Consider the following 21482-nt stretch of genomic DNA (forward strand, 5'->3'; position numbering starts at 1 on the left):
TCTGGGATATTCGGCCTTTGACCTTTTGGGTGACCATCCTCCAACGCGGACTTCGGGACAGGCAACAATGCAAAGTGGCCGAGCAGAGGTTGATAGCCAAGTTCGGTATCCGTGGGGATGGCCTCAATCCTGGGTTCATGTCACACTACAGGTGACCCCACACCCCTTCTCTCATGGACAAGCTCTCATACACTTACACCAGGTTATAGTCTAACAAGTTTATTTGGAAACAGTAGCTATTGGAGCACTGCTCCTTCATTAGGTGGTTGTGGTGTATAAGATCGTAGGACACAGAATTTATAGATTCTAAAAGATGAGAGACTTAACAAACAATTCAGGTGTTTTTCAATATATAATTTCAGTTACATCGCATTGTAAACATTGCTATAAATTCTGTGTCCTATGATCTTATACTCCACAATCACCTGATGAAGGAGCAGTGCTCCGAAAGCTAGGGCTTCCAAATACACCTGCTGGACTATAACCTGGTGTTGTGTGATTTTTATCAGAGTAGATCGATTGCACCTTTTGCAGATAAGGAAGATTAGTGTCTGAGATAAGGATGTTATCCTCCTCACATTAAGCAGTGACCCCAATCTGTCAACTCACCTATCTTTATTATAAAAGGGCCCTAAATTGAAGGAAAAACAGAATAAAGTGAAAGTCGAATTAGAGTAGCCATACAACAACAATGCTGATTCATCTCCTGTCCTAAATCAGTTTTATGTTGAAGCACTGTGGAGAGTTTTTATCCTTTTGGTGATTCTGATTGTGATAGTTTGCAAAACAATTAATGTGTGGTGACAGTAAGTTACCAGTTTTGTGCCAGAAATATGTTTATTTGACTTTAACAAATCAAATTTTTAAAATGTTATCCAAGATGGCACACCTCTGCTGGAGAGGTAGCCTCGTTTTATGTCCCTTGATGAACTTTATCGTGTTTGAACAAAATTCAAAAAATAAGCCACTAAGATAAAACTATGTCTGGATGAATCGTTTCTGCATGCTGTGCTGGGAGAGTGCTACGTTATCAGCAGTGCTGCCCTTCAGAGGGGTTTCAGCCCAATGTCGAGAGTGTGGTGCTAGAAAAGCACAGCAGGTCATGTAGCATCTGAGGAGCAGGAGAATCCTGATGAAGGGTTATGCCTGAAATGTCGATTCTCCTGCTCCTTGGATACTGCCTGGCTTGCTGTGCCTTTCCAGCACCACACTCTCGACTCTAACCTCCAGCATCTGCAGTCCTCAATTTCTCCTTTCACTCCAATCTGCCAATTCCAGTCCCAATGCATTTCTCCCAATGCATTGGGCAAGGTTCCTCTTGCAGTGAACATTAACAAAACTAGATTACTTAAATAAAAGCAAGGTAGTGTGGATGCTGGAGATCTGAAGTAAAAGCAGAAGGTGCTGGAAAAACTCTTCAGGTCTGGCAATATCTTGAGAGACAAAAACAGGGTTAAGGATTAGAGTTCAATGACTTTTCATTGAGTGGTTATCTGGTTGATGTCTATGGTTATAAATAAAAATGAAATTATATCTTTTTTTTATCCCTGACATGAAGGCAGTCAAATTGTTCCCTTGGTATTGTTACTCAGGAAGGAGATGCAGAGGATGTCCATTTTATCCCTTCTAAATGGTGCAGTAACCTGCATGAGAAGTTGATGTATTCCTATGAATGAAATGTTCCTTTCTTCTAAGCTGATGTTTTGTGTTTACATTGTGCATGCTGGAATACAAACAAAATTCTCTTTGGAACTGTTTGTATTAAGTAGGAATAAGTTGGGAAATGTTGCAATTGTACAAGGCATTGGTAAGACTGCCTCTAGCCTACGGTGTACAGTTTTGAACCTCTTACTTAAGAAAAGGTTATAATTGAATTGGAGGCAGTTCAGAGAATTCACTGGATTAATTCCGGAGATGAAAGGCTTGTTAAATGTGGAGAGTTTGAGCAGTTTAAGCCTATACTCACTAGAATTTATAAAGACGAGAGAAGATCTAATGGTATGCAAGATGCTAAATGGAACTGACAAAGTAAACTTAAAGTGGATGTTTCCCCTTTGTATGGCAATTTAGAATGTGAGGTCGCAGTTTTAAGATAAAGGTGACAGATTTAAAATGGATGCGGAAGAATTACTTCTCCCAGATTTGTAGAATTCACTGCCCCAGAGTGTAGTGATCGCTGGAACCCTAAATAAATTTGAGGAAACAGTCAGTAACAGGGATTGGGCAGGAAAGTGGAGTTGAGACCAAGATGAGATCAGCCATGATTGTATTAAATGGTGTTCTTAACTTTTATAAGTACTGTTAATATGTGCCGCATATCAGTTTGTTCCAGTCCGGTCTCCCCTGGAGCTGGTGCTGCATGTTGTGGTATGACCCTTTTGCCAGTCTTAGATACTTCTTCCAAATGATTATTTTGTTATGTGAGCTTACACAGTAAATGTAAAGTAGGGTATTGTTCCTTGGGAGAGTGTCTATCCTACCATACCCATCTGTCCAGTGTCCACAGTATTAACAGGAGAGTGGCTGCAGAGATTCAGATGGAATCGCCTGGCATGTGACTTCACAAGGTTTATGTTGGCTGACAATTATAAATCTGCTTGTGACATAGGAGTTACATATGATTTTTGTAGATCTACAGTCTATTCTCTGAATATTTCTTTTCACAGTTGTTGAAGACCTACACAAGAGCCGTGAACCAATTCCAAACTCCAAGGCTATCTACTTCATTACTCCAACAGAAAAGGTATAACTTTCAGGATAAATTGGGAAGTCTTCCAGGAGGAGTGTGCTTTTGATTCAGTATTTTTGAGCCACAATTCAGCATATTTATCTTCACTGCGCCTGCTGAACATTTCACTCCTAACTGGGCCAGAGGAGGAGAAACATTTCTACGAATAATTTGTAATAACTTGGTTCGGATCTCCTGATTGGGGGGAAGGTAATTGTTGTTGCTCTGTCCCCTGAAAGATGCATGTGTGACCCATCTGAGGTCCTGGCACTGAGTATAGGAAGGATGTTGTGAAACTTGGAAGGGTTCAGAAAAGATTGACAAGGATGTTGCCTGGGTTGGAGATTTTGAGCTACAGGGACAAGCTGAATAGGCTAGGGCTATTTTCCCTGGCGCGTTGGAAGCTGAAGGGTGACCTTATAGAGGTTTATAAAATCATGAGGGACATGGATAGGATAAATAGACAAAGTCTTTTCCCTGGGGTGGGGGAGTTAAGAATTTGGTTCAGGGTGAGAGGGAAAAGACTTATAAGGAACCGAAAGGGCAACTTCTTCATGCAAAGGGTCGTGCATGTATGGAATAAGCTGCCAGAGGAAATGGTGGAAGTATAATTACAAGATTTTTAAAAGCCATCTGGATGGGTACATGAATAGGAAGGGTTTAGAGGGATGTGGGCCAAATGCTGGCAAATTGGAGCAGATTAATTTAGGATATATGATCAGCATCGATGAGTTAGACCCTTCGGTCCAACTCAGTTTCCATGCTGCACATAGAGCCTTGGAGATGTACAGCATGGAAACAGACCCTTCGGTCCAATACGTCCATGCCGACCAGTTACCCCAACCCAGTCTAGTCCCACCTGCCAGCACCTGACCCATATCCCTCCAAACACTTCTTATTCATCTACCTGTCCAAATGCCTTTTAAGTATTGCAATTGTACCAGCCTCCACCACTTCCTCTAGCAGCTCATTCCATACACGCACAACCCTCTGCATGAAAAAGTTGTCCCTTAGGTCTCTTTTATATCTTTCCCCTCTCACCCTAAACCTATGCCCTCTAGTTCTGGACTCCCCCAAGCCAGGGAAAAGACTTTGTCTATTTATCCTATCCATGCCCCTCATGATTTTGTAAACCTTTATAAGACCATAAGACATAGGAGTGGAAGTAAGGCCATTCGGCCCATTGAGTCCACTCCGCCATTCAATCATGGCTGATGGGCATTTCAACTCCACTTACCTGCATTCTCCCCATAGCCCTTAATTCCTTGTGACATCAAGAATTTATAAATCTCTGCCTTGAAGACAGTTAGCGTCCCGGTCTCCACTGCACTCTGTGGCAATGAATTACACACGCCACCACTCTCTGGCTGAAGAAATGTCTCCGCATTTCTGTTCTGAATTTACCCCCTCTAATTCTAAGGCTGTGTCCACAGGTCCTAGTCTCCTCGCCTAACGGAAACAATTTCCTAGCATCCACCCTTTCCAAGCCATGTATTATCTTGTAAGTTTCTAATAGATCTCCCCTTAATCTTCTAAACTCCAGTGAATACAATCCCAGGATCCTCAGCCGTTCCTCGTATGTTAGACCTACCATTCCAGGGATCATCCGTGTGAATCTCCGCTGGACACGCTCCAGTGCCAGTATGTCTTTCCTGAGGTGTGGGGACCAAAACTGGACACAGTACTCCAAATGGGGCCTAACCAGAGCTTTATAAAGTCTCAGTAGCACAACGGTGCTTTTATATTCCAACCTCTTGAGATAAATGACAACATTGCATTCGCTTTCTTAATCACGGACTCAACCTGCATGTTTACCTTTAGAGAATCCTCGACTAGCACTCCCAGATCCCTTTGTACTTTGGCTTTATGAATTTTCTCACCGTTTAGAAAGTAGTCCATGCTTGTATTCTTTTTTCCAAAGTGCAAGACCTCGCATTTGCTCACATTGAATTCCATCAGCCATTTCCTGGACCACTCTCCCAAACTGTCTAGATCCTTCTACAGCCTCCCCACATCCTCAGTACTAACTGCCTGTCCACCTAACTTCGTATCATCAGCAAACTTCGCTAGAATGCCCCCAGTCCCCTCATCCAGATCATTAATATATAACGTGAACAGCTGCGGCCCCAACACTGAACCCTGCGGGACACCGCTTGTCACCGGAGGTCACCCCTCAGCCTCCAACACTCCAGGAAAAACAGCCCTAGTCTATTCAACCTCCCCAATAGCTGAAATCCTCCAACACTGACAAGATTCTTGTAAAATCTTTCCTGAACCCTTTCAAGTTTCACAACATCTTTCCGATAGGATGGAGACCAGAATTGCACGCAATATTCCAACAGTGGCCTAACCAATGTCCTGTACAGCCGCAACATGACCTCCCAACTCCTGTATTCAATAGGATATGCAGGTCTTTGGACTCCTCCATCGCCAGATCCACAACAACACGACGGTTGGAGGAAGAGCGCCTCATCTTCCACGTAGGAACCCTCCAACCACAAGGGATGAACTTGGATTTCACCAGTTTCCTCATTTCCCCTCCCCCCACCTTGTCTCAGTCAAATCCATCAAATTCAGCACCGCCTTCCTAACCTGCAATCTTCTTCCTGACCTCTCCGCCCTCACCCCAGTCTGACCTATCACCCTCACCTTGACCTCTTTCCACCTATCACATTTCCGACACCCCTCCCCCAAGTCCCTCCTCCCTACCTTTTATCTTAGCCTGCTGGACAAACTTTCCTCATTCCTGAAGAAGGGCTTATGCCCGAAACGTCGATTCTCCTGTTCCCTGGATGATGCGCTTTTCCAGCAACACATTTTCAGCTCTGATCTCCAGCATCTGCAGACCTCAGTTTCTCCTGTATTCAATACTCTGACTGATCTCTAAGGATAAGTTTCAACTTCCTGTGGGTAATTACTCTGTGTCTGGTAATTTCCCCTTCTAAATGTTCTCCAAGTCTTGAGTTACAGTCAGTGACTTGGAGAGTTCTGACTAAGTTGCTTAAGTAGTTACTCAGGAAAAGTTAAAGGGAATAAAATCAAAACCAGAAATTACTGGAAAAGCTCATCAGATCTGGCAGGATTCTGTGCAGCGAGATCAGAGTTAATGTTTCGGGCTGAGTCACCATTCCTTGGAACTTGTTTCTGATTTGCAATGTCTGCAGTTTTTCTGGTTTTCTTTAACGTCTGGGTAACTATGAACCCTCCACCAGTGTGATGCCACCCATGCCGACCTGATTTAACATTTCCAATATCTCCAACCAAAGTAGCCCTTACTTACTCATCACTCTAACAGCCCCCACCCCGCCGGGCTTCTCGCTCTCTCGCTCTCGCGCTCTCCCTCTCGCGCTCTCCCTCTCTCCCTCTCGCTCTCGCTCTCGCTCTCGCTCTCTCCCTCTCGCTCTCGCTCTCTATCTTCTGACCACGTTGCGGGTTTACAAGCTGTGTATGATGGAAATGTAATTACTGGTTGAATAGTGCGCCATTATAAATCTACCATCAATGATTGTATTCTCCTATACTCTAATCTCTGATTGTCTGTAACAAGCTGCCTAGGAGGTGGGATGCAGGATGTGAATGTTGTGCTTCTCCTTAGCTGACACTCTTTGGGAGCTTCGCACCTCTCCAGGTAGTAGGGTAAAGGACTTGCTCCATGGGGAATTTTGAGAGCACTTGCACATTGCCAGCTCTTAACAAATATTTTTCCTGGATTTCTGTTTTATGAAGGCATGAAAATAATTTTGAATTTTCCACTTCTATAAAGCTTCCTTGATCACTAACTAAAGTTATTTTTTTCGCTTATAGGGTACTATGTGTCACAGTTTTTCTTTGTAATTTTTGCTGATTGTTTTGAACATATCCACTGAAAGGAGTTAGGCAGGTTTGCATGAAAGAATTGTTTTGATTTTTTTGATACTGACAGGATCTTGTAAAATGGCTTTGAAACAAAACCCAGAGATAACTGACTTCTGAATAAGTCATATTTGACTGAAAGGTTAAGTCTAGATTGAATTTTACCAAAAACCAGCTAAGTGCCAATCTCAGAGTTTCATGAAGGGTTTCTCTAACGGGTTTTTTCACTCCAGCCTCTGCAGCTCACTTCATTAGCTTTGTGTCACACCTGGATGCATGGAAGACACATGACTTACTTGTAGAGATAATCCTGTCTCCTAAAATACATGTGAAGAAAAGCTTTTCTTAAGACCTTGTTCTAACTTCAGAAGTGAAATGGTTGTTCTCCCTTTGGAAGAAAATGTGTGTTCAACTATTTGTGTTTGGGAGGCAACCTTTGCATCACCATCTATTCTTTTACTTTGCAGTCAGTCAGTGCACTAATAAATGACTTCAAAAAGAAGCATTCCTACAAGTATAAGGCAGCCTACATTTACTTCACTGATTGTAAGTACCTTTATTGTTATCCAATGTGTTTCCATTCTAAAATAATTGTGGCGCTGCGCTATAGAATATGCGTCTTTTCCCGGGCTTGCCGATAACTCCAACTTGATTTATTAATTAATTTATTGTCATGTGTAGCAAAGAACAGTAAAAAGCTTTGTTTATGAACAGTACAGGCAGATCATAGTAAACAAAGATGTGCAGGTCAAAAAGACTTAGACAGAGGCATACAGGTTACATTGATCTCGCCTAGCACATGCCCTGTACAATGTTAGTAAAATCAGTATTATTTGAAGCTAGAGAGTTCATTCATCAATTTAATATCAGTCAGGAAGAAGCTGTTCTTGAACCTGCTGGTGCATGTGTTCAGGCTTCTGTAAGTTCTGCCTGATGGAAGAGGTTGGAGGAGATATTACAGGGGTGTGAGAGTCTTTGATGTTGGCAGCCTTCCTGCAGCAGCGAGCTGTGTAAATGGAGTCCATGGCTGGAAGGTTGGCTTCCGTGATGGTCAGGGCTGTGCACACCACCTTCTATAGTTTCTTGCAGTCCTGGGCAGGGCAGTTGCCATACCAGGCCATTATGTACCCGGACAGTAAGCTTTCAATGGTGCATCTCCGTAGAAGTTGGTGAGAGTCCTTATGGGCATGCCAAACTTCCTGAGCGGCCAGAGCAAGAAGAGATGTCTTTGTGCCTTCTTGACCATTACATCTATGTAGGCAATCCAGGACAGGTTGTCACATCTTGTCACTCTGAGGAACTTGTTCTCCACATTCTCAACCTCCATTCTGCTGAAGTAGATGGGGACATGTTCTCCAGCTTTCTTTTTGAAGTCAATGATCAGTTCTTCAGTTTTGCAGATGCAAGAGAGAGGTTGTGCTCATTGCAGGACATCAGCAAGCTCTCTATATCCCTTCTGTATTGTGACTTGCCGTTGCTAGATATCTATTTCTACGTTGGTGTTGTCAGATGCCATTCTTTTGGAATTTGGCAACGCAGTAATGCGTGTACAGGAAGTACAGTAGGGGGTTAAGGAATCATCCTGGGGATGGGGGGGGCTCCAGTATTGAGTGTTTACCATGGAGGAGGTACAGTAGTCAGTCTTCTCTGATTTGCGGTCGGTGAGTCAGAAAGCTGAGGATCCAGTTGCAGAGGGTGGAGCCGAGACCAAGATCACGGAATTTTGAGGTCAATCTGGAGGGGATAATGGGGTGTTGAAGGTGGAGCTGCAGTCAATTAGCAGGAGTCTGACATGGGTATCTTTGTTATCCATAGCAATATCCGTGGCCTCTGAGCCTGTGCCCATTAGTATGAGTTTGTTGGTGACATTTTGATGCTTGAGAAGGGCTGTTCTTTATGTTATTGCTTGTTAGGCGATAATTCATAAATCAGACCTCAAAAATTCAGTGGTGCCAGTAATTTGAGATAGATATGCAGAGAAGCAGGAGTGTGGATTTAAATTTTATGCTTAGCCCTTTGATTCCATGGCAGCCATCTATTCAGTTCCAAGAGTTGAACTTTGAGCTCTCTTCCCTAACTCCAGTGCGTTCTGCTTTGCTAGTGTCAAAGGAACAGTCAAGTTTGTTTTGGAATTGTGGTGTATTTTCTATGTTCCAAATGTTTAAAAGAAAAGTATTGTTTTCGTAAATGAATTGTTAATCGGCCTTGACATTTGATCTGTACGACCCCACACAGCTAAGACTTTCCATCTTTATTAAAGTTTAGCAATTACTTCAAGTTGACAACCAAATTTTACTTTTATCGTAAAGCAAACATTTATCCCCAATCAGCTACTTTTGCTGCCAAAGTTATCTGAACAAATCTGATTTTTTTTTAGAATAAATAGGTTGACCTAAATATGTAGGAAACACTGGAATAGGTGACGTTTTTGAATTTAATTCTATTGAATAATATTTTGGATGAATTTAAATATTCAGCTGATCCGAATCCTCTCTAAGCTGATCAATCACGCAGCAACTCGGAAGTACCTGCATGGGTTTGTGCAAATTTTTCCTTTTAAAGTGACTATCCGAATACTGTATGGGCATTTACTTTAAAATGAAAAGTCCCAATGCACTTCTGGTGTTTGAATCATTGGAGATCATTGTCCAATGAAGCTAAAACATAGTGCATTGTAAAAGCTTGTGTTTGGGAACATAAAGTTTCTGGAGGGAATAATTATTTTAGCAGGAAGTTGAGATGACCAGAAATATTTTAATACATTTTGTTTCATGGAAAACTGGCACTCGATGGTTAGCTGGTGCATTTAGTGACTTGAGCCAACAATAAATGAAAATTAATGTTTTGATTGTCTTTATGATAAATGTTGTGTATCTAAACATCTCTATGATTCTGACTATAAAGTTCTAACACTAAGAAAGGTCTTGCTCTGAACTCCATTTAAGCTCATTGTTGGGATATAAATGTATTGAGTCAGTTGCGCCAAGCTTTGATAAATAGTTGCACAGGTTGGGAAATTGGACCTTATTTTGATACTGCAAAAAAATCTCTGCAATCCTTTAGGGAGCAAGGCAGCTGTTGCATTTTTTTTTAAGTTTGTGGTCTGCAATCCTTAACTGGCACAGTGACCAAGGAATGCTGGGACACAGTCACAAGGCCTGTCTTGTGATCATTTGTAGAATATCTGACCATTTCTCATCAAAATTAGGGAGCTGGACTGTCATTAGATAGGCATACCGTATATTTTGAAGCTTGCTCGCCACCTAATACAGAATTTAATATGATGCCTGGTATCCCGAAGAAAATTTCCAACATGGTACCCTGAACTGAGGCAAAAGTTTGGTGGGTTAATTAGACATTGGATAAGCCTGTACCTTTTTAAGGAGCACATTCTGCAAGGCAGCCCATTACCTGGTGTCAAGGCCAATGTTGGATGGGGTTCAGCTACCAGGCCATCTTTCAAACTATCTGTGATTATACACATGGTGTCTTTGAGCTGAATATTTTTTTGTGAGAAGAAATGAAACACGTGAGGAAAGAATACTGTGTTGCAAAATAACAACAGGTGATCCCAGAGCTTTGAAGTGTATGTTTGAAGTTTCTGCAATAAGCCAGTTAGTATGCTGATTCAGTTATTCTGATTTTTACCTACAATGAGCACTTGCTGTTCCTTGGGAAGTAACGTGTGCTCCAGTGTTTTAAATGGAGACACAGGCATCAGTCTTGTTTAGTCATGAATATGTTGAGAATTTTGTGGTTTATATAGAAACAGGAAATTGTCATTTTGGCATGCATTTTAAGTCTCCATTTTTTTGCTACAGTGGACTGTCTCATAAGTGTCAGCATTTAGGACTTGCTGGTGGTGACTGAAATCATGACCCTGTCTGGCAGACAGATGTCACCTCCGTAAATAAAATGACTGTTCGTGTTTTTGGGATGAATATTTGTGACAGGGTTGAAAAGTGTTGGTGCATGAACAGAACCAAGAGGCAGTCAATTATTTTGGGGCTCCAAGTAGAGTGGGTTTCTTTGTTCAAGTGCAACTTGAAAGCTAGATAACTTATTGCAGTGAGACCAATAACAGTTTGTACAGTAGACCTGTTACATCTTACACAGCAGTAAACGCTGGGAATCCTGGAACCAGTGGTATGTCTGACCTATGTTGATGTGCATGATGGTGCTTTGGTCATGTGCTGGCCCTGTGGTTTCATCTGAACCATGTTTAATCAAAGTTTTAGGAAATCATCAACTGTGAGGGCAGTTTTTCTAAAGTTAAATTATCAAGAAGTTTGTACCCATAGCTTCGCAAAAAAGGCAGCCACTTAATCATTCTTAGGATATGACTGTACCATATCTTTGGCATCTTTCTATCTACTGAATTAATATGTTGATGTCAGATAGTGGACTATCTGAAATCCAAAGAAAAATAGTGTTAAAGCTCTACAGTGTGGATACAGACGCATATTGAGTCATTGCCTCGATATATTAGTGTTCCCGGTTTAATCCTGTTTGTATTAAGTGATACATTTATTGAATATGTAAGTAAAAACAGAGGGTCAGTTTTGTTGAAATAACTTTTTTTGAAATTCTAGATTGTCCTGATAACCTCTTCAGTCAACTAAAGACCACATGTACCAAAGCCATAAAATGTTGTAAAGAAGTGAACATTTCCTTTCTTGCATATGAATCTAAGGTACTTTATAAGCATTTTTCTGCTAAATGTAATTTGTGTGCGCAGTAGCTTCAATGTTCAAATGTTGTGTTTCTTGCTTCATATCAAATAATCTGCATTCTTTTAGCTGTTTGGATGGAATATTGTTAAACTTTCCACTTTTTACCCAAGTGAGCAGCAAGATTTCATACAACATTATGAAAATCTAATTACAGGATTGCATTAAAGCATCTGCAGTTGTGTTTCTCAAATTTCAATTAAAACCTTCTGTTTTTGTTAATTATTTTTAATTCTAGCTGTTTGTTTAGCTTGAGAATACATTTGGAAGTGCATCATATTTGGCAAAACCAGCAATTAGTTGCTCTTAATTAGAGAAACATGAAGATTCTAATTTATATGATGCTTCATTCAAGACTCTATGGGCCACTAGTTCATCTAGTTGATCACAAGACAGGCCTTGTGACTCTGTCCCAGCATTCCTTGGTCACTGTGCTAGTTAAGTAACGCTACAGCTGTTACTTTTAAGGTTATTTAATAGTGCCATGATATTTGCTTCCTGTGCACAAAACATAGCAAAGTAAATATGCTAATATATTCAAATCTATTAACTGCTGCCTGCTAATGTCGATGGTGTTACTGTTTGGCAACTAGGATAGCTCTGATTCTTGCTGCTTTGTGATCCAGGATGCTGAAAGTCTGGTTCATAGCTTTTGTTATTGAATCTCATCCCAATGAACTAGTCCTTCCTGACATTCCTTAGGAAAGAAAAAAAGATGAGATCTGTAATCGATAAAGGAATTCTGTGTTTAAAATTCCTCCCCCAACTTGTTAGAAGTGATCAGTCAAGCCAAATAATGTAGCAAACCCATTGGTTTCTTTTCAAATTAACTAGGGGAAGTACTGAAAAGCTCAGCATTTCTGGAGAGGGAAAGAAATGTTTGAGTTGAATGTCATTCTTTTTAGGAAGAATCCAAATCCGAACAGAACAAGGATTGAACAGCACCAATCTGAGCCGTATTCGCTGTCCAGCCAACTGGCCACAACATAGTCTGAATTGCTATGGCAACACACTCTTTTCTACATACAGGCAGTCCCTGGGTTGTGAATGAGTTTCATTCTGGAATGTGAAGGCAAGTTGATTTGTACACAAGTTGGAGCCCACTGCAGGACATTATAAAGGAGCTTTGTTGTGTCTTCAGAATTACATCTTAGATTTACAGAAAAGGTCCTTCTGATCCACTGGATTTGCACCGACAATAATTATCACTAAAGGTGCGCTAATCCCAGCTTCCTACATTTGTCTCATATTGTTAAATGGTATATTTCAAGTGATCATCCATATATTTTTGAAAGGTTGCAATGTTTCCGGTCTCCAGTACCTTCCCAGGCAGTGTGTCCCAGATTCCCACCGCCCTCTGAATGAAAAGGTTTTTTTCCCCCTCAAATCCTCTCCGAATCTCCTGCGTATTAAACTATGTCCCGCCGTGATTACCCCTCAACCCGAGGAAAGACTCCTCTCTCTCCCTGTTCATGCCCCTCATAATGTAATACACTTCAATTATGTCCCTCCTCAGTCTTCTCTGTTCTAAAGAAACAGTCCAGGTCTAGCAAAAAAGCATGAGCAAAATAAAGCATCCAAGCATGACCAAAAAGATTATTGTTATTTTCTTTAGTTACTTCATCTAAATCCTTCATACATAACCGCTGTCAAATTTCCATTTAGCTATTTCATTCTAAGGACAACAATCCAGTTTCTTTTGTCTATCCACCTAACTGCAATCCTTCTTCATTGGAATTATTCTTGTGAATCTCTTCTGCAGCCTTACCAAAACTGTCATGTCTTTCCTAAAGTGTGGTGTTGGAAAATGAACACAATCTCCAACTGGAGCTGATCTGTATAGATTCCAAAATCATCCTGCATCCCAGCTTACTTCCCCTTTACTCTTATCTGACTGCTCCTTCCCCAACACAGAACCCCCTTCCTCTTGGGCAACCATGTTATCATTCCCCTCCTCTGGTCTCTTCCTTGACCCCTTTGACTTAAGCATAAGTACCACTTCCATCAGGTTAGAGCACTACCCACTACCCTACGCTTTGTCATATCCTGGGGGAGAATGGTGCTGAGCACTTGTTTTGCCGCTGCCTTGTGGCTGTGTCTGCTGCATACACTGCTCCAGTTCTGGATTACACATGCAGAGCAGCACTGTGTGTTTACACAGGCTCCAAAGATTCCTGGGTAATGGCAAAAGGAGGCCGTACACATTTACACACTCACCATCTGAGAATTCTGGGACAAATGTCATCCTGTGAAGTCAATGCTGGGATGTAGTAGACACAGGGTATCATGCTAATTCTCAAAATCCTGAACATTTGGGGGCAGTTAGTCATCTGCTGTGCAGTTTCCACAGAGGTCTCTATAAAGATCTCACCAAGAGCTATTGCCATGTCACTTTGAAGGCTTGGCTGATTTTGAAAAGTTACATTTATTTCAGCAAAAGGGTTCTGAGTTCACAGATATAATGACAGCTAAAGGAAGATGATTCGGGGTTTTTCTTGTGTCTGACTAGAAGGTTTCATTTTAAAGGAAGTCAAACACTAGAGATTTAAAAACTTTGGGTTTCAGGAATGGGATGCTTTTCAGTATCAAGTGAGTGATATAATTGTTAGAAGTTTATTGTTCTCATCTCCATGTGGTAACTGTGGTCTACTCCTGGTTTCATCGTCTTTATTGTAAAGTATCTGCCAAATATACTACTCAATTCCAATTGAGTAGTATATTTAACTGTTGGCAGAGACCTTCATATTGATGGTTAACACTTAGCTTCCCCATATTTGTAACATCCAAATTTGGACTTTTTTAAACCATCTGTTGGATATTTATGAATGTGTCATATCAAAATCCTGGGCAGAAGGGTGATTTTTCTTCATAAACCTTTCTTCTATCTTCAATCAGGTGTTCACCTTTGACATTCCCAATGCATTTCACTCCATCTATAGTCCAGAAACAACAGATAAGATGACCACGTTGGGGATGGTGGCTGATAAAATTGTGACACTATGTGCAACTTTGGATGAAAATCCTGGAGTGCGATACAGACTGGAGCGTGAAAATAACTACAGGTCTGTTTTGACACTTTTATTACCAGAAAAAAGAGATGAGCTTGCTGTTTTCTTTGAATGGCAGTGGCATAAAATGAATTATCAAAGAATTTGGTATCTAGTGTTTTTGTGTACAATCGGAATTCCACAGTGTTTCTATCGTTACCTGTTTAATTTGCATAACCTGAAACCAGCAGTTTCTATAGCAACCGTTTGATTCAGATGATGGTGTTTAGTTTATTAGAGTTCACTTTATTTCTCTGATTCTCAATAGCTCTGAATAGATTTCTTGGATTATGTAAAGAATGTCCATGGTTTTATTTAGCCTTCATGCTTTTAGCTCTCCTCAAGTAGGCAAGCATTTGCTTCAGCACTTCCTGGCCTAGTATGGGATAAAACAACAAGGTGCCTGCTCCTGATAGATTTTCCTCGTGGAATTCTTGCCTGGAAGGATGATGGTTAAAGACAGGCTAAGGTTTCCTGTGAATGTTCCCTGACAAGGTTCACATGAAGAATGGTTATTAGTACCAGGCGCAGTACATGGTCCGGCTTCTACAACATACGTCTGCTTCTTAAGATGCTGACTGTTTGGACAGTTAGGGAAAATATTCTTTATTTTCTGCCCTTTCCCATAGAGATAGGGGAAACTCTGTGCATAGGTTACCTACCCATGCTACCTACACACTCAGCAAATAGCTCAAGTGTAATATCTGGAGTCTTGGAGCAAGTTATGCATTTTGTCAGACTGGAAATCACCAAGTGAAGACGAGTGACTAAAGGTTGTTGGCCATCTCCCTGATATATTTTTCCTATTTATATCTCCATCCACTAACCTATCCCTTACCCTCGCTATTGTTCCATCTGGCCTGCACCCCGCCCTTTTTCAACGGTATAAAAACCATCACAGGCCTCTTGTGGTTCAGTGATAATGTCTCTATCTCTGAGCCAGAAGACCTAGTTTAAAGTCCCACTTACTCCAGAGGTGTGTCACATCATCTCTGAACAGGTTAATTACAGATATCTGAAACCTGTCACAGTTCTACCTCCTCGCCAGTTCTGAAGAAGAGTCATACTGGATTTGTAACATTAGATTAGATTAGATTAGATTAGATTACATTACAGTGTGGAAACAGGCCCTTCGGCCCAACAAGTCCACACCGACCCGCCGAAGCGAACCCACCCATACCCCTACCCCTACATTTACCCCTTACCTAACACTACGGGCAATTTAGCATGGCCAATTCACCTGGCCCTGCACATCTTTGGACTGTGGGAGGAAACTGGAGCACCCGGAGGAAACCCACGCAGACACGGGGAGAACATGCAAACTCCACACAGTCAGTCGCCTGAGGCGGGAATTGAACCCGGGTCTCTGGCGCTGCGAGGCAACAGTGCTAACCACTGTGCCACCGTGCCGCCCACATTAGTTCAGTTTTTCTCTCCACAGATACTGCTGAGCATTTTCCATCACTTTCTGTTTTCATATTAGCCACAGCGTTGTCAATACCACTGAATCTGAAGTATGAGTTTCAGTTTCATATCAGAAACTTGAGCTCAAAGATCGAAATTGAGTGTAATACTGAGGGTCAGCTGAACTGCTGGGAGCCCTGTCTTTTTCAAATGCCTGTACAAAGCACGGCTCTATCTGCCCTCTGAAGTGGATCCCATAACATTGTTTTTGCTGAAGTGTTCTGGCCGGTATTTGACCCTCAGTCGCCATCTCAATGTCAGATTATCATGCCACTTATGTGGCTGTTTTGTGGACATTTGCTGCATGCACATAGATAGCTGCTGTTCCTACAGAACAACAGGATTAGTTATGAAAAGTACGTAATTGGTTGTAAAGTTGTGCAGGTTGTGAAAGGTATAATAAAAATGCAAAGATTGAAAAGATATAGTCAAAGCAAACTTCACACCCCCAGTGCTGAAGTAAAGTGTGGCTGTATTGCTAAGTACACATACTGCATCAGCTATAATTGAGCAGAATATTACATACAAAAGAATACACACAAAACACTATCTTGCTGACTTGCTGTCCATTGTAAGAAAATTTTGTTTTTGTTTATTGTTTCAACATTGTTTGATTTCTCAAATCCTTGTTTCATCTATTGTCTTCTGCAGCAGTTCTATTTTTTAATGTGTTAATATTATTTTGATCTTTAAGAAATGAACAAAATGTGGTTGCAGAGATATTTGCCCAGCAAGAACAGGTTTTTATGATGTCAAACTCCAGTAATTGATCCCAAAAATACAGAAGCTTCTGTGGTGACTTCTAATTCCTGACTCCCTTCTGTCACAGCAGGAAGATGAACTGGATCAAAATTTTATTTCTATTCTGATGTTTTTGTGATTGTGTCCAGGGCTACTGAAAATAATGCAGAATGTCTTGCAAACATGGTAGAGGAAAAGTTGGCAGAATATTACAAACTAGATCAGCAAAACAATATGAAGGTAAGAAAAGTGTAAATTCTGATAAATTCTGATTCAATTGCAATGCCTTTGGTTCGATGTTAGACCGTGGAAGCAAGCTTGTTGTTGATGGATGTGTTTTTTGTGACATGTCAGTCCCCTTGGCATGCAGTTATGCAGTTTGGTGTCATTGTTGCAGCTTGAGATCAGATAGGCTTTTGATGCTCAGATTACCACCCAGTGCTGGGCTATCACAGCTTTAGTGTTGCTTGGGCTCTGTTTGTCATTTTTCAAATCATTCCGAACACTGTTTCCCATGCTTTTTCCTCATTATAATCCCTTTTTGATGTTGAAAAATTGGCATGTCCCCAGACCTGCAAGACTTGCATCTAATTTGGTTGTGCTGGTGTGACATAGGCCAAAATATAATCAAGCTGATTAAGACAGGAGCCTGGGTGGTATATAATGCACACATTAGTCCTTTAGAAAGCTAGCTTAAAATTGCAGTTTGTGGGGGAGTGTGGTGATGAGCCGATGACTTTATACCTGACTGTGCATTTGAATTGTATGTTAATAACTGAACTTTGGTGTGGAACATTTCAGGGAAAAACACAGTCACAGCTTTTGATTGTTGACCGTGGATTTGACCCAGTATCAACGATATTGCACGAGCTAACCTTCCAAGCAATGGCATATGACCTGGTTACAATTGAGAATAATATTTATAGGTAAGCATTGGAAAGCCTTTTTAATTCAGTAACAATATCTGCTTTTGAGGAGATTGTAATTGTTGGGAAATATTACGGCTTGGAGTTTATGAGAGGACTACGATTGGGAAATGCATCCAGAATGCAGTGGACCCTACAACAGGTTTGCTGAGGTGAATCAAAATTTCCATTCAATCATTTGCATGAATGAGAGAGTAAAATCTTTAAGAACTAGTGCTATTGAGTAGAATCGTTAATTGTGATTTGATTGTTGATTGAAAATGGCTTTAAAATTATTGCATTTAATATTGTTGCTGCAACAACAGATCAGACTGTGGTCTCACTTAGAATTATAGGAACTTTGGGCTTGGAGGAGGCCATTCGGCCCTTTTGAGCTGTTTGATCAAGGCTAATCTGACTCTGGTCACAGGTCCACTTCCCTGTCTAAACCTTTGCCAGTAGTTCAGCCACTCTGCAGTTCTGTGTACCCCAGTGGGCACACCAACACCATTTTCAGCATTGGACTTTCAGTTTTGGAAGCCACTGCCGTGCATGGACTTCAGGTGTTTATGCAGCAGAAAACATAATTAGGGGGAAGGTACTTTACAACCAACCTGTTTGGAGCTGTTATTAAACATCTCTGGGACAGATGGGGCCTTGAACCTGGGTCTCCTGGACTAGAGGTAGGGACACTACCACAATGCCATAAGAGCCCCTAATTAGAGGGAATATTACCCTTGATTCCCTTGTCTATCAAAACAGGAACTTGTCTGACCATTGGTCTTCTGATGAAAAGGAAGATCAATGAACTGAATTTGGATTTGGTTAAACTAATTTTAAAGTATTTAAAACATCAAAAGGAGAAACAGGTCTTTAGTGAGATTTCAATTGACTACCACTCTCTGCAGCAGCAGCTCATCATCAATGGACTAATGTAGTCACAGATATCTGTGTCCACACATTTGAATGGAATGTATTGTACATCCCTGAAAAGGTGCAATTTAAGGAAAGAAAAGTGTCACTGGCCTTTATGATTGGGCACCTCCTCAAGTAAATGCATTTTTGAACCAGCGTGAAAGATTTCCAAAACCCAAGCATTGACAGTTCTGGTGTAAATCACTATTTTGCTCAATTCCATTGGCAGAAAATTTGCAGAAATGACAAATGTTGCTGGTTCACTTCCTCAGTGTGTTGACCTTTGTTGGACATGATCTCTAGAATTGTTATGTCTTTTTTGTGTCTTTATGCCAATGTTGCAGCTAGTTTGAATTTTATTTTATCATCAATTCCATTCAGAAATTTAGCCTGATCAAACTTAAAATGTAAGTTTTAATTGTCAGGATCAGATTTAATCATAGGGAAATAGTTTAAACAAATTCAGCAGTAAGCCAAATATCTATAATGTTTGATGGAACTGGCACTGGTTTCGTCCTTAACTCTCTCCCCCTGTTTAAAAAAAACATGTTTACTACTTAGAACATAGAACCGTACAGCACAGAACAGGCCCTTCAGCCCACGATGTTGTGCCGACCACTGATCCTCATGTATGCACCCTCAAATTTCTTTGACCATATACATGTCCAGTAGTCTCTTAAAGGCCCCCAATGATCTTGCTTCCACAACTACTGCTGGCACTGCATTCCATGCTCTCACAACGCTGTGTAAAGAACCTGCCTCTGACATCCCCTCTATACTTTCCTCCAACCAGTTTAAAACTATGACCCCTCGTGTTAGTCATTTCTGCCTTAGGAAATAGTCTCTAGCTATCGACTCTATCTATGCCTCTCATTATCTTGTACACCTCAATTAGGTCCCCTCTCCCCTCCTTTTCTCCAACGAAAAAAGTCCGAGCTCAGTCAACCTCTTTTCATAAGATAAGCCCTCCAGTCCAGGCAGCATTCTAGTAAACCTCCTCTGAACCCTCTCCAAAGCATCCACATCTTTTCTATAATAGGGTGACCAGAACTGGACGCAGTATTCCAAGTGCGGTCTAACCAAAGTTTTATAGAGCTGCAACAAGATCTCATGACTCTTAAACTCAATCCCCCTGTTAATGAAAGCCAAAACACCATAATCTTTCTTAACAACCCTGTCCACTTGGGTGGCCATTTTAAGGGATCTATATACCTGCACACCAAGATCCCTCTGTTCCTCCACACTGCCAAGAATCCTATCCTTAATCCTGTACTCAGCTTTCAAATTTGACCTTCCAAAATGCACACCTTGCATTTATCCAGGTTGAACTCCATCTGCCACCTCTCAACCCATCTCTGCACCCTGTCAATGTCTCGCTGCAGCCTACAGCAGCCCTCTATATGGTCAACGACACCTCCAACCTTTGCGTCGTCTGCAAACGTGCTGACCCATCCTTCAATCCCCTCATCCAAGTCATTAATAAAAATTACAAACAGTAGCCCTGTGGAACACCACTCACCACAGACTTCCAGGCAGAATATTTTCCTTCTACTACCACTCGCTGTCTTCTGTTGGCCAGCCAATTCTGTATCCAGACAGCTAAGTTCCCCTGTATCCCATTCCTCCTGACCTTCTGAATGAGCCTACCATGGGGAACCTTATCAAATGCCTTGCTGAAGTCCATATACACCACATCCACAGCTCGACCCTCATCAACTTTTCTAGTCACATCCTCAAAGAACTGCCCCTCACAAAGCCATGTTGACTGCATTTAATCAAGCCATGCTCTTCCAGATGGTCATAAATCCTATCCCTCAGAATCCTTTCTAACACCTTGCAGACGACAGACGTGAGACTTACTGGTCTGTAATTGCCGGGGATTTCCCTATTTCCTTTCTTGAAGAGAGGAATTACATTGCCTTTCTCCAGTCCTCAGGTACGACTCCAGTGGAGAGTGAGGATGCAAAGATCTTCGCAAGTGGCGGAGCAATTGCATTTCTCGTTTCCCAAAGCAGCCGAGGACAAATCTGGACCGGGCCTGGCGACTTGTCAATCTTAATGTTTGACAAAATTTTCAGCACATCAGTTTCCTCTATCACTATCCATTCCAGCATGCACACCTGCTCTTCAAAGATTTCATTCACTACAAAGTTCATTTCTTTTGTAAAGACAGAAGCAAAAAACTCATTTAGGGCTTCCCCTACCTCCTCAGACTCCACACACAAATTCCCTATGCTATCTCTGATCAGCCCTACTCTTTCTTTCACCATTCTCTTGTTCCTCACATAAGTGTAAAATGCCTTTGTGTTCTCCCTAATCCGTTCTGCCAAGCCTTTCTCGTGCCCCCTCCTGGCTCTCCTCAGACCATTTTTGAGCTCCTTCCTCGCCTGTCTGTAATCCTCTAAAGCTGAGCTTGACCCTAGCTACCTCCGCGTTATGTAAGCTACCTTTTTCCTTTTGACGAGAAGTTCCACTGCTCTCGTCATCCAAGGTTCCTTTATCTTACCACTTCCTGCCTGTCTCAGAGGGACATATTTATTCATCACTTGCAACAACTGTTCCTTAAACAGTCTCCACATGTCTATAGTGCCTTTACCATGGAACAATTGCTCCCAATCCATGCTTCCTAACTCATGTCTAATCGCATCATAGTTTCCTCTTCCCCAATTAAATATCCTCCCATTTTGCCTAATCCTCTCCTTCTCCATAGCTATGTAGAATGTGAGGCAGTTGCAGTCACTATCTCCAAAATGCTCTCCCACCACAAGATCAGATACCGGTCCCGGCTCGTTTCTGAGCACCAAGTCTAGAATGACCTCTCCCCTCGCGGCCTGTCGATGTACTGAGTTAGTACCCTCCTGAACCCACCTTACATTACAAAAACAGCTCCATTCAAACCTTCTGCTCGAAGGAGGTTCCAATCAATATTGGGAAAGTTAAAGTCACCCATTACAACAACCCTACTACGTCCACATTTTTCCAAAATCTGCCAACCTATGCTTTCTTCCATCTCCCTGCTGCTATTGGGGGGCCTGTAGTAAACCCCTAATGAGGTGACTGCTCTCTTGCTGTTCCTAATTTCCACCCATACTGACTTGGT

The 21482-nt window shown here is 41.6% G+C and overlaps 1 protein-coding gene across 1 annotated transcript in view; it reads left to right on the forward strand.

Moving 5' to 3' along the window:
• The window catches only part of stxbp3 (syntaxin binding protein 3), a 66422-nt gene that overhangs the window by 16345 nt on the left and 28595 nt on the right, over positions 1–21482 (forward strand). Inside the window, exons 4-9 of the mRNA XM_043699711.2 lie at positions 2667–2743; positions 7048–7126; positions 11173–11273; positions 14206–14372; positions 16712–16802; positions 17364–17488. Coding sequence (XP_043555646.1) covers positions 2667–2743; positions 7048–7126; positions 11173–11273; positions 14206–14372; positions 16712–16802; positions 17364–17488 — 640 coding nt within the window. The remainder of the gene's footprint in view (positions 1–2666; positions 2744–7047; positions 7127–11172; positions 11274–14205; positions 14373–16711; positions 16803–17363; positions 17489–21482) is intronic.

Source organism: Chiloscyllium plagiosum, unplaced genomic scaffold, assembly GCF_037043375.1.
Source record: "Chiloscyllium plagiosum isolate Xiang-an unplaced genomic scaffold, Cpla_swu_hap1 HiC_scaffold_9, whole genome shotgun sequence".
NCBI lineage: Eukaryota > Metazoa > Chordata > Chondrichthyes > Orectolobiformes > Hemiscylliidae > Chiloscyllium > Chiloscyllium plagiosum.